Genomic DNA, 13,823 nt, shown 5'->3' on the forward strand with positions numbered 1-13,823 from the left:
GCTACAAAGACAACATATTTGATGTTCAAACTGATAAATGTTTTTTTTTGCAAATAATCATTAACTTTAGACTTTGATGCCAGCAACACGTGACAAAGAAGTTGGGAAAGGTGGCAATAAATACTGATAAAGTTGAGGAATGCTCATCAAACACTTATTTGGAACATCCCACAGGTGTGCAGGCTAATTGGAAACAGGTGGGTGCCATGATTGGGTATAAAAACAGCTTCCCAAAAAATGCTCAGTCTTTCACAAGAAAGGATGGGGCGAGGTTCACCCCTTTGTCCACAACTGCGTGAGCAAATAGTCAAACAGTTTAAGAACAACGTTTCTCAAAGTGTAATTGCAAGAAATTTAGGGATTTCAACATCTACGGTCCATAATATCATCAAAAGGTTCAGAAAATCTGGAGAAATCACTCCACGTAAGCGGCATGGCCGGAAACCAACATTGAATGACCGTGACCTTCGAACCCTCAGACGGCACTGTATCAAAAACCGACATCAATCTCTAAAGGATATCACCACATGGGCTCAGGAACACTTCAGAAAACCACTGTCACTAAATACAGTTTGTCGCTACATCTGTAAGTGCAAGTTAAAGCTCTACTATGCAAAGCGAAAGCCATTTATCAACAACATCCAGAAACGCCGCCGGCTTCTCTGGGCCCGAGATCACCTAAGATGGACTGATGCAAAGTGGAAAGGTGTTCTGTGGTCTGACGAGTCCACATTTCAAATTGTTTTTGGAAGTATTCGACATCGTGTCATCCGGACCAAAGGGGAAGCAAACCATCCAGACTGTTATCGACGCAAAGTTCAAAAGCCAGCATCTGTGATGGTATGGGGGTGCATTAGTGCCCAAGGCATGGGTAACTTCTGTGAAGGCACCATTAATGCTGAAAGGTACATACAGGTTTTGGAACAACATATGCTGCCATCTAAGCGCCGTCTTTTTCATGGACGCCCCTGCTTATTTCAGCAAGACAATGCCAAGCCACATTCAGCACGTGTTACAACAGCGTGGCTTCGTAAAAAAAAGAGTGCGAGTACTTTCCTTGTCCGTCTGCAGTCCAGACCTGTCTCCCATCGAAAATGTGTGGCGCATTATGAAGCGTAAAATACGACAGCGGAGACCCCGGACTGTTGAACGACTGAAGCTCTACATAAAGCAAGAATGGGAAATAATTCCACTTTCAAAGCTTCAACAATTAGTTTCCTCAGTTCCCAATAGTTTATTGAGTGTTTTTAAAAGAAAAGGTGGTGTAACACAGTGGTGAACATGACCTTTCCCAACTACTTTGGCACGTGTTGCAGCCATGAAATTCTAAGTTAATTATTATTTACAAAAAAAAATTAAGTTTATGAATTTGAACATCAAATATCTTGTCTTTGTAGTGCATTCAATTGAATATGGGTTGAAAAGGATTTGCAAATCATTGTATTCCGTTTATATTTACATCTAACACAATTTCCCAACTCATATGGAAACGGGGTTTGTACATACATGCAGTGCTGAAAAAAATACATTCTAACTAAATGAACAATACATGTTGTGCATCACTCAGTTAATCGACTCAGAGTCGTATATAAAGAGAGCACAATCTGAACTAAACAAGAAGTGATGTTTATATAGTTTTTCAAAATGTCTTGTTGTAGGTCGTCCAACAGCATCGATCACCTCCACAGCAAGCGAGACTCTGCATACTCCTCCTTCTCCACTAGCTCCAGTATCCCAGAGTACCTTGCTTCCGCTCCGACCTTCAGTGCGGAGCGTTCCTATTCTCTGGAGACCGTCCCTCAGAAAGGAGGAAGCGGAGAGATGCAGCACGTTGACATTCATTGCATCCGGCCGGTCTACAACGCCCATCAGGAACTCGCTCAAGAGCAGAAACTGAGCTCCACGTCGACTTCGTCGCTACGCAACAGTGACTCCAGAATCGCAGGGATAGAAAAGGGAGGTCAAAGCCGAGATCTGCAAGGTAAAGTATAATAACTGTCAACTTTGGCTTGGTGGCAGATGATTTGGTTTCACCCTTGCCTCCTGATACAGGAGGTGGACTCTGTTACCGTGGCAGCACCAGTGGTCGCCTCGGCGGTGCACCAGCTGCAAACAGGCATAGCGTAGGTCCAGTATGGCCGCCTGGGACCAGTCACAGCTCCTACGAGAACCTAAGAGGGGTACCTGCTCCGCCGAGACGCAGCGACAGCTACGTAGCTATCAAGAACCACGAGAGACCCAACTCTTGGTCCAGTGTTGAGCATTCCCGCTCAGCTAATAGGTGAGTACATCTTCATTCGTAATTACATCGTGATGTCATCATTTTTCATTAGGGCTGTGTTTGAGACACGTTCTGTGAGATGTTTCCTCCATTAAAGTAAACCGGGGAGACCAGACCCAGATCACTGTTTCCCATACGTTCATTTATCCAAGCTAGCGAAAGCTTTTCAACTTTGGTCCAAAACTTGTCCGTCGTACGCTTGCCAGTCGATTTTAGTTATTTATTTTTACCCATATTGAGCGAGAAAACGTCTCAGGATGAAAAACACCATAAAGAAACACAATAAGTGAGTGACTGTTAGCTGAGCCATGAGCAATACGCGGGTGACATACAGTACAGGCCAAAAGTTTGGACACACCTTCTCCTCATTCAATGCGTGTTCTTTATTTTCATGACTATTTACATTGTAGATTGTCACTGAAGGCATCAAAACTATGAATGAACACATGTGGAGTTATGTACTTAACAAAAAACGGGGAAATAACTGAAAACAGGTTTTATATTCTAGTTTCTTCAAAATAGCCACCCTTTGCTCTTATTACTGTTTTGCACACTCTTAGCATTGAAGAGTCTGAATTACAACAATAAATGTAATTTTCGACATTGTTTTATGAAACATGCCATTCAACCCAATGTTTCAAATAGGTCTCTGCAGAAAAGTCCCTGGCATCACTCCAGTGGCCCTGTGGCAGGTAAGATGGTGGCTCCTTCTTTGTCATGATTGATTTTAAAAACAAAAACAAAACCCAGATCTGCCATTTATTCACTTCGATAATTATTTGGTCATTTCAGCGAAAGGCTTGTACATGACAGAGGACAGAGAGCTGCATACAGTCATCGAAAAGAGCCCAGAAAGCAGCCCCACCACAAAGCCCAGGCAGGGCTTTCCCCCACCAGGTGCACCTTCTGGACCCCCCACAGGACCTTTGAGCACGGATCCCCAGTCGGGACGCCTCGTTGTGCCCTCAGGAGTTTCCCTTGTACCCCAGGAGGAGTCACACTATGCACAGATACCCAGTTCGAGTCCCACGTCACCCACATCTGGAGTTTACAGCGCTCTGGCCAAAGACAACAACCGAAAGGAAGGTCTGCATAATGTCAGAGGACAGGAAGAAGAAGCCGCAGAGAATTGGAGGTAAGGAATACAACCATCTAACAAAAATGGAGACCAATTCCATGCTTTGTCCCTGTGCCTTTACTCCCCTTCTTCAACAGCTGCTGCACCACACATCAAAATAAGACCATATTTTCCAGACTATAAGACGCACTTAAAGTCCTTTTTTTTCCTCAAAACTCGACAGTGCGCCTTATAGCCCAGTGTGCCTAATGTAAGGAACAATTCTGGTTTTGCTTACCGACCTCGAAGCTATTTTATTTGGTACATGGTGTAATGATAAATGTGACCAGTAGATGGCAGTCAAACATAAGAGATACCGTATTTTTCAGACTATAAGTCGCTCCGGAGTATAAGTCGCACCGGCCGAAAATACCTAATGAAGAAGGAAAAAAACATATATAAGTCGCACTGAAGTATAAGTCTCATTTTTTGGGGAAATTTATTTGATAAAATCCAACACCAAGAATAGACATTTGAAAGGCAATTTAAAATAAATAAAGAATAGTGAACAACAGGCTGAATAAGTGTACGTTATATGAGGCATAAATAACCAACTGAGAACGTGCCTGGTATGTAAACGTAACATATTATGGTAAGAGTCATTCAAATAACTATAACATATAGAACATGCTATACGTTTACCAAACAATCTGTCACTCCTAATCGCTAAATCCCATGAAATCTTATACGTCTAGTCTCTTACGTGAATGAGCTAAATAATATTATTTGATATTTTACGGTAATGTGTTAATAATTTCACACATAAGTCGCTCCTGAGTATAAGTCGCACCGCCGAAAGATACGGTAAGTGTAGGCTGCACTATGATGGCAGTCACACACAAGAGATACATGTAGACTGCAATATAACTCAAGTAAACAACACCAACATTTTATATGTTCCATTGAAAATATAGAACATTACACACGGTGCTCAAAAATCTATCAAAATGTTTTAGTACGACTTTGGTAAGCTATGAAGCCGCACCGCTTGATGGATTGTACTGTGCTTCAACATACAAGTATAATTATGGTGTGTGTGTATAAGGTAAGACATATTATCTGGCGTTTTGTTTCACAATATTATGCAAGAACAACTTTTCTTACCTTCTGGTACCTGCTGATCTGTATTTGGGATCTGCATAAGTCCTGAAAATTTGCACGCATCCGTCTTTGTAGTCGATAAGCTTGTTCTTTTTTTCTATCTTCTTGTTATAGGGCATTCATCCTCCGCTGTTGCCATTTCTAATATAAAGTAGTGTAAAGTTCTTACTTGTATGAAAGCGCTAAAACATACCGGTGTAGTGAGTTTACATTATTCACCCAAGGAACTTTAGATATTAGAGAGTTCCGGTCGGACGTTTTTTCACGGGACACATTTCCAGCGGATGAGGAGATGCTGCTCCGTTATTGATTTAAGTAAAGTCTGATTGTCATTAAAACAGTCGTCCTTGCACGCTACACCGCTACAACAAAGATGACGGGGAGAAGACGCTGCCGAAGGTGAGCCACGTAAATAAGACCGCCCACAAAACGGCGCATCCGGAAGCGACTGTCAGAAAGCGGCTTGAAGATGATCTGTAAAACATAATAAATGCGACATTTTGACCAAAGAACCACCATTACATGTTATGTAGACCACAAGGAAGTGTTTTACATTTAGAAAAAAAAAATAATAATATGACTCCTTTAATGCGCCTTATAATCCGGTGCGCCTTCTGTATGACAGATCGAAAAAAGACCATTCATCGGCAGTGCACCTTATAAATCCAGTGCGCCCTATGGTCCAGAAAATACGGTACATGAGTCAGACAGATAATAATGTAATTTTGTTATTTTACTTGTGATTGTCAAATGAGAGTTTGTTGATATGGCCTACAAAAAAATCCCAGATCTTTTCAACTAAAATTTGAATTAAGATTTTCCAACTTTTTAAAGAAAGTACAATTCGACAAAGATAATTAAACCAAGTTTTGCTTGTATTTGATAATCAAAAACCTAACTAAAATAACCCCTATTATTTTCCTGAAATTAAAGTGTTGTTTTTTGTGTTGAAAAATTAACTTTGTAGTCGGTGTGTCCCGAGCCAATATTGATATCTGATATAAGTCCAATATAGGCAAAAAACAAGTATCGGTAGATTTTGGCTTGCATCTAAAATCTCCGATACCAGCAGACCTGCAGAGTGTCTTTTTGAACAGCCAGTTAACATCTCAAGTTTGTTTTTTTCTTGTATTTTAGTCAAGTCATTTACAAAAGTTAAACATGGTAGGCTTTAGGCTACTAGGAGCTAGCAGCTACACACCAGCTAAGCACATAATAGCACACAAGCTTAACATACATAATAAGTGTCCTTCATTAAAGTCTAAAAAAGCACATTTGTCAAAACTAACAAGTACAGTATCAATTAAGTCTTCATAGAAGAAGCGTATTAGAAAGTATCGGCACGCAATTTTTCAGGACTTATGCCGATCCCAAATACAGATCAGCAGGTACCAGAGGGTAAGAAAAGTTGCTTTTGCATAATATTGTGAAACAAAACATCAGATATGTCTTACCTAAACACACACCATAATAATACTCATATGTTTAATGCACCGACAATCCTTCAAGCGGTGCGGCTTCATAGCTTACCAACTTCACTGGTTTTGGGTTTTGTACTAGCTAGAAGCAGCTGCTACTAACGTTGCAATGGGGTTGACATTCATATCATCTGGTTGCCATGGAAAGAAGGAAGTGTAAAAACACCTGCACTGCGTATTGCACATGCTTTGATTCTAATTTAATTAATGGATAGACTCTAATCTACTCTTGTCCCCCTGACTCTCAGCAACCAGCAGGAGGACAATCATTTTGAACACAACAGCGCCCATCATGCAGCAGGGAGGTCTGAGAGCCACCTGGGGTCTTCCTCCTCTCACAGTCCCCACCGCCTACATGGTCACTCTAATCAAGGACCCCTTAACCAAATGTCGCAGCCACAAGATTTATTCAGCTCTCAAACTCAGTCGCCTCCTGCTCTTGGGGCCCAGACCTGCCAAGAGTGGAGGGACCCCTACACACCGGTGCAGTCGAGGAGTCACGCGAGCAGGTAAAGTGGGGGAAAAAATCTATGAGTTTAATATTGCAACCCCCTTACAAATGTAAATCCTCCTCAATCATCCCCCTTTGAAGGACATTACTCTAACATTTTTAACAGTACAAATAGCCCTCAGATTACCAATGAGTTGCGTTCTTTAAAACGCATTGTAAATCGGATTTTAGCAATGGCGGGCCGTGAGTTTCCCACCTAGGCCTTCAGCGATATCCTGTGTCCAATGATTACCTCTCAAAATACCATCATTTATGTCACCACATGACCATTGCTGGAGAGATACTATAGAGAAACACATTTACGTACATTTGTACAGTGTACAAAACGGGTTATTTTCTGGCACATTTAAATATCAATTAACCCGCATCAGCAATTCAAACATATCATATGTGGTACTTTCAAAATTAAAATTGAAAAAAAAAGTATTAAAAGTGAAAAAATAAAGAAACAAAATATCTCAACTCACAAATTTGTAGAACCCATTCGAGCTTCCGGAGTTGGCCGACATCGTCTCACAAGATGTAGTTTCTCTTTAAATATCCTTCTTGAAAATGGCCTTGCAAATGTCTGTGTTGTCATCTAGGATAGGATAGGACTTTATTGTTATTGCACAAGTACAACAAAACTATGTTTTCAGCACAAACACGTTCAAGATTAGACAAACAAACAGTGTACAGGGTTACAGAACAGGAACGCTGATGGGTCGCCAAAGGCGCTCTGTAAAAGATGGGAAAAAGGTAAAACGCTGGGGAAGAAGATGAGTAAAAAAATACAATCTGGACTGGGCTCCTAAGAGGGCCCAGTCTGGAGTGGGAAAAAACCTCCATGCCATGCACACATAAACATGTTACATATAATCACGACAACAGAGGGGGTGGAGGAGTTGGGGCCCTGGAGGTCGACTGCTGCTATGAAGCGCTGCCAGCCGTCCATCACCCCGAGGGGAATCAAGCGGTGGTGAAGGCGTGGGGTTGGGGAGTGGGGGTGTATGTGCCCATTGTCTTGGGTGTGTTGATGTAGTGTCCATAGGCCTGGGGCCGTTCTGCATGCAAGCAAAAGTTCGACTCCAGGTGTCGTTGAAGAGCGAGGGAGGTCAAAAGCGTCCATCATTGAGGTGTCCTCGAGGGATGTTTTCAGAACAGCCTGCTCCTGTTGTTGCAGCGTCAAGGCCATTCGATGGAGTCAAATCGTTGATTAGGATTTTTGTTTTTCCGCGAGCAGACATTACAATGGCTTGTCTGTTCTATCCGTCTCTAATCATAAAAGATGCAAACGAGGCGTGTTGGCTGAGTTCTTAAAGTTTACTCCACAGTGTCAAAAACGTCCCGCTGCCGGGGCTCCTGCGCATGCTCTTCACTACTGTGGCATGCTGGGTAATGGAGTTCTTATGTTACCTAGCTCATAGCATCACAATATATATCTGCCTTAGGCCAGCTAGAAGGCCTTACTGACAACAACTCGTGATCTGATTGGCTATCACAACTGTCTGTCAACTGTATGTCCCCGTTCACTTACAGTGCACAGACGCCCGCATTGTTGATTCTGAAGGCCCCGGGCAGATTTGGTACAGCATGGCAACATAAGGTAGCAGAATTCTGATTGGATCAAAACTCTACAGACTAAAAACAACAGCACTGGAAGGAGCATACTATGACATGAAGAGAATATGAATACTTTTAGATATTTAGGGAAAGTAAATTAAAAAATACTTTTATCTTTAATTATGATCATGATTTCTGGTTATGTTAGGCCAGCAGAGAAGGCCTTGCTGGCCCTGACGACACACCACTGGATTTTAGTGTAAGTCAGAACTCATGCCTGAATTAACACTTATGTAAGAGGTGTTAAATAGGGGGTCCGCCAAGGTTTTGCAGGGGGCCGTGAAATTTTTGCTTGATTAGAGGGTTTTTTTATATATTTTTTTTCATATTCCTTACTTAACTTTTCCACAAATTTGTCTTCAAATACACATTAACATATTGTAGTGTAGTTTTTAAATGGCAGTGGCACCCTACCCACTGTGCATTGCAGGATTGTAATAAAAACATAATATAATATAATATTATTACTGATTAGGTGGCAGCACGGTGGAACAGGGGTTAGTGCGTGTGCCTCACAGAAAGAAGGTCCTGGGTTCGATCGCCGGGGTCAGGGTCTATCATGTTCTCCCCGTGACTTTGTGGGTTCCCTCCGGGTACTCCGGCTTCCTACCACCTCCAAAGACATGCACCTGGGGATAGGTTGATTGGCAACACTAAATTGGCCCTAATGTGAGTGTGAATGTTGTCAGTCTATCTGTGTTGGCCCTGTGATGAGGTGGCGACTTGTCCAGGGTGTAGCCCGCCTTCCGCACGAATGCAGCTGGGATAGGCTCCAGCACCCGCCGTGACCCCGAGAAGGACGAGCGGTAAAACATGGATGGATGGATAATTGATTGATTAACTATTATTATTATTATTATATTCATGTTAGCATTTAAGATAGTTAGTGGTTGTCTCACTATTTACTGTATATTTAAATATCTTAATACTGCACAATAAGGTACCTTTAGAACCAGTTTAAGCTAAAACACAATTCTATACAAGATATACAAGTAGGAAAGGGCTGTGCAAACTTTTTTACACCAAAGTCTGCAAAGCACGCAGGGGTAATTTAATTGAAGAGAAAACTTTGTGTCAGGTTTGTGTTGTAGGTCCATCCATCCATCCATTTTATACAGCTTGTCCCTCTCGGGGTTGCGGGGAGTGCTGGAGCCTATCCCAGCTGCATTCGGGCGGAAGGCGGTGTACACCCTGGACAAGACGCCATCTCATCACAGATAGACAGACAACATTCACACTCACATTCACCAATTATTAATAGTTTTTAGCATAAAAAATTCAGTGTTTTTTCTAATTACATTAGGTCATTATATTATCTATATTTATTTATTCTATTCTATTCTCTTTTTTCGACAATAAGCTTTGGGCCAACAAAAACTTAGCTACAGGGCAGGACACAAATGGCCCCCGGGGCCACACCTTGAAGGAGAGTGTCCCCTCTCTCTGTCACTCCTTCAGTTTTAAGGTCCTTTGCCTAAGTCATCGGCGGTCACTCGAACGAGTATGACGATCCTCCTGGTAGGGGGTGTATCCCTTTATGGAGGATGCCTGTGCGAGACTTAGTTTACCGTGGGGAGACTGGTGCACAGACAGTCACCACACGATCCTTGACAGAATCGGGTCAGGGTCCAGTGGCATGGAGTCCAAGACGACTGGGGACCCTTTTCTGCTGCTCACTGCTCCCCTCACCTCCCAGGGGGTGATCAAGGGGATGGGTCAAATGCAGAGGACAAATTGCACCACACCTAGTGTGTGTGTGACAATCATTGGTACTTTAACTTTTATTCAACAAGATATTTTTATATATTTTGGCCACTGTATCTGTAATTCTTTGGCGTTCCACTAGATAGAGCCCCTACCGCAGTTTAAAAACGACTATTAGAGATGATATCTCCTACTCTCTAGTAAGTCTCAACTTCTGTATTTTCCTCAATTACAGACCAACGGACCAATGTGAAGTTCATCAAGAGCCATTGACTAATACCAGAGTGGCCCAGGGACAAGTGCCGCCTTCCCCTTCACTACTCCACCCTCAGCATCAGCACCCCTCCTCCTCTCAGGCACCTTCTCGTCACTACAGCGACTCTGCAGTTATTCATTACCAACACAGGGATCAAAGCGAGCAGCAAAGAGACAAAGAACACCCACTGACCCGTCTGGAGAACGCCCTCGTGGAGGTCCAACAAAGCACCGGCCCGAGCTGTGTCGTCTCCGCCGGTAGCTATGACAACAGCACATTGGGTGACGGCATCCAGGGGCCCACTCGTAGTCTCTCGGTGCTGGAGAGGGTCAGCCGCTTTGAGCATCGCGAGCGTGCAGGAAGGCAACGCAGCTATAGCATCACTCAAGGCCACAACAAGACCTCTCATTGGGTCAGTATAAACAGTCAATTCATCACAAATTGAAACAGATCTTGCTTTGACACTTTTTGTGGGTGTGTTTTTTTTTTAACTAATTTTTGTAGATCACTGACAAAGCCCACATTGCCCACTGTGGAGCAGAGGACCTCAGAAGCATGCTCGAAAGAAGCAATAAAGGCAGCAAAGCCCATAGAACTAGGAGTTACGGAGGAGGCAGCGTCAACTACAAGAAAGACAGGTTGGTTTGTGATGCTGATATTTTTTATACCAGACCTGGGCAAATTAAGGCCTCGTTAAGCTTTTCAATCTGGCCCGCCGGACATTCCCAAATCATTTTTTTAGATCTTTAAGATGGAAACTGTAGCTGCCATTATGATGTGCAGTGATGTTTTCAAGTCTTGAACCATACAAAGTATTTCAATGGTTGGAATCTGCGCCTTTGCATGATATACTCGTTACTATGGTAATCTAAGTCACAGCACCTCAGACGAGGCACCAAGCAGTGTGGGTGGGGAGCGTTTCCACAGAGTGTTTACAGAGCCTGAAATGCGGGTGTCAGGGACAGACGCACGCCGAAGTAAATTTTTACAACAAAGTTCTAAAGCTTAGTGATATATCAGATTGTCTATTTATTTCGCTGGTTGTAGATGATTGTAAAATATGTCGATCGAGAGTGGGTGTGACGTTCATATGTAGTCAATATTCAGTGTTTTATCGTTCCTAGTTAATATTGTAAATCCCACATTCTTTATTTACATGTACATTCTGGGTGTCTCATTCAGTTAAAAAAAATTAAAATTCCTTTCTGTTTTTTAAGGCGGTCTATCATAACGTTTTTAGCTTTCAATCAGACATTATTGTAAGGTTTTGTGTTAGTGTTCCTAAAAATAGGACCCAAGCACACATACATACTGTACAGCAGATTTTCACAGCTTACACATAAATATATATATATATATACAATATATATATATATATATATGTCTTAATAAGGTTATCCAAAAAATAGTGCTCGATACCGTAGTAGAGCGCAATATATGTATGTGTGGGAAAAAAAATCACAAGACTACTTCATCTCTACAGGCCTGTTTCATGAGGGGGTTCCCTCAATCATCAGGAGATGATGATGATTGAGGGAACCCCCTCATGAAACAGGCCTGTAGAGATGAAGTAGTCTTGTGATTTTTTTCCCCACACATACATATATATATATATATATATATATATATATATATATATATATATATATATATATATATATATATATATATATATATATATATACATATATATATATATAAAAATATATATGTATATGTATATATATATATATATATATATATATATAGATCAGGGGTCGGCAACCCGCGGCTCCGGAGCCGCATGCGGCTCTTTGACCACTCTGATGCGGCTCAGCTGCATACTTGCCGACCCTCCCGATTTTTCCGGGAGACTTCCGGATTTCAGTGCCTCTCCCGGAAATCTCCCAGGGCAAATATTCTCAGATTTTCACCTGGACAACAATATTGAGGGTGTGCCGTGATGGCACCGCCTTTAGCGTCCTCTACAACCTGTCGTCGCGTCCGCTTTTTCACCATACTATCTGCGTGCGGGCCCAGTCACATGTTGTATACGGCCTCTGCTTACACATGTAAGTGAATGCAAGCCATACTTGGTCAACAGCCATACAGGTCACACTGAGGGTGGCCGTATAAACAACTTTAACACTGTTACAAATTTGCGCCACACTGTGAACTCACACCAAACAAGAATGACAAACACATTTCGGGAGAACATCCGCACCGTAACACAACATAAACACAACAGAACAAATACCCAGAATCCCATGCATCTCTAACTCTTCCTGGCTACATTATACATCCCCGCTACCACCAAACCCCGCCCCCCCCAACCCCGCCCACCTCAACTGACGCACGGAGGGGAGGGGGGGAGTTGATGTTTGGGGGGAAGGGTTGGTGCCAAACTCATTTTAGCTCAGGGGCCGCATGGAGAAAAATCTGTGCACACGCAGGCCGGACTTTTAAAATCATGGCATTAAAACTAAAAAATAAAGACAACTTCAGATTGTTTTCTTTGTCTTATTTTGGCCCAAAATAGAACAAACACTTTCTTAAAATATTACAATAAAAATATAGAAAAAAACACCGGCGGCGGTAAAGTTTCGATCCATGTCGTAGACTACTTCCTGACTACGGCAACACATATAGGACAAGCTGAAATGAATGCATACTTGCAAAATGTGTATAATTGGACAGCACCGTTATCACTGTTAAATGTCACATAAAAAATGTATTTTATTATTAACAAATTAACATTTATTACCACATGAACTGGTATCGATACCCAAGTACCGGGAATTGGTACCTTATTGGTTCCAATATAAAAAGTACCCATTCATAGTCAGCAGTACAAAATATGTAAACAAAAGCAAAAACAACTATTAGCCCTCGTTTCAATCCTTTAAAATGTTTAATCGTGTAATTCATATTTTATACTTATAATATTCATAAGTTAACTCCTAAGTCACTCACACTGTGCAACTTATAGAGGACATTTAAAAAACACAAATAATAGTAATGATAATAATAACATAACATAATAATAAACACAATAATTAAATACAATTATAATAAAAAGAGAGCTATTACTACCACAGGGTAATAATAAACAACAAGTCAATGAAGTGATACAATAACCTGTTTGTGGCCAGTGATGCACATTTAAATACTTTATTAACTTTCGGAGCTGGTAGAAGAGTTTGCGTGTCCCAATGTTTCTAGGAGCTATGTTGTCCGGAGGCTTCTATGCCCCCTGGTAGGGTCTCCCAAGACAAACAGGTCCTAGGTGAGGGATCAGACAAAGAGCAGCTCGAAGACCTTTATGGAAATGAAAAAACAAGGACTTAGATTTCCCTTGCCCGGACGTGGGTCACCGGGGCCCCGCTCTGGAGCCAGGCCCGAAAGGTGGGGCACGATGGCGAGCGTCTGGTGGCTGGGCCTGCCCTTATGGGGCAGCAAACAGCAGCTCAAAGTACCCACCCTTTTCGGATTCCCTCAAGGGAGTACTGGAGAGTGCGTCCTTAGGTGATTCCCTTGTTCTGCTGGGTGACTTCAACGACAGTGAAACCTTCAGAGGCGTGATTGGAAAGTCTGGCAGCCCGGATCTGAACCCGGGTGGACTTTTGGACTTTTGTGCTCGTCACAGATTGTCCATAACAAACACCATGTTCAAACATAAGGGTGTCCATATGTCCACTTGGCACCAGGACACCCTAGGCTGCAGTTCCATGATCGACTTTGTAGTTGTGTCATCGGATTTGCGGTCTCATGTTTTGGACACTTGGGTGAAGTGC

The 13,823-nt window shown here is 42.2% G+C and overlaps 1 protein-coding gene across 4 annotated transcripts in view; it reads left to right on the forward strand.

Moving 5' to 3' along the window:
• Positions 1 to 13,823, forward strand: part of shroom3 (shroom family member 3) — a 214,528-nt gene that overhangs the window by 144,393 nt on the left and 56,312 nt on the right. For all 4 annotated transcript variants that reach the window (XM_061980735.2, XM_061980737.2, XM_072915338.1 and 1 more), the window contains 7 exons: positions 1,659 to 1,981; positions 2,053 to 2,281; positions 2,927 to 2,973; positions 3,074 to 3,416; positions 6,226 to 6,486; positions 10,030 to 10,462; positions 10,555 to 10,688. In XM_061980735.2, coding sequence (XP_061836719.2) covers positions 1,659 to 1,981; positions 2,053 to 2,281; positions 2,927 to 2,973; positions 3,074 to 3,416; positions 6,226 to 6,486; positions 10,030 to 10,462; positions 10,555 to 10,688 — 1,770 coding nt within the window. The remainder of the gene's footprint in view (positions 1 to 1,658; positions 1,982 to 2,052; positions 2,282 to 2,926; positions 2,974 to 3,073; positions 3,417 to 6,225; positions 6,487 to 10,029; positions 10,463 to 10,554; positions 10,689 to 13,823) is intronic.

This window comes from Nerophis lumbriciformis, linkage group LG20 (genome assembly GCF_033978685.3).
Source record: "Nerophis lumbriciformis linkage group LG20, RoL_Nlum_v2.1, whole genome shotgun sequence".
Taxonomy (NCBI): domain Eukaryota; kingdom Metazoa; phylum Chordata; class Actinopteri; order Syngnathiformes; family Syngnathidae; genus Nerophis; species Nerophis lumbriciformis.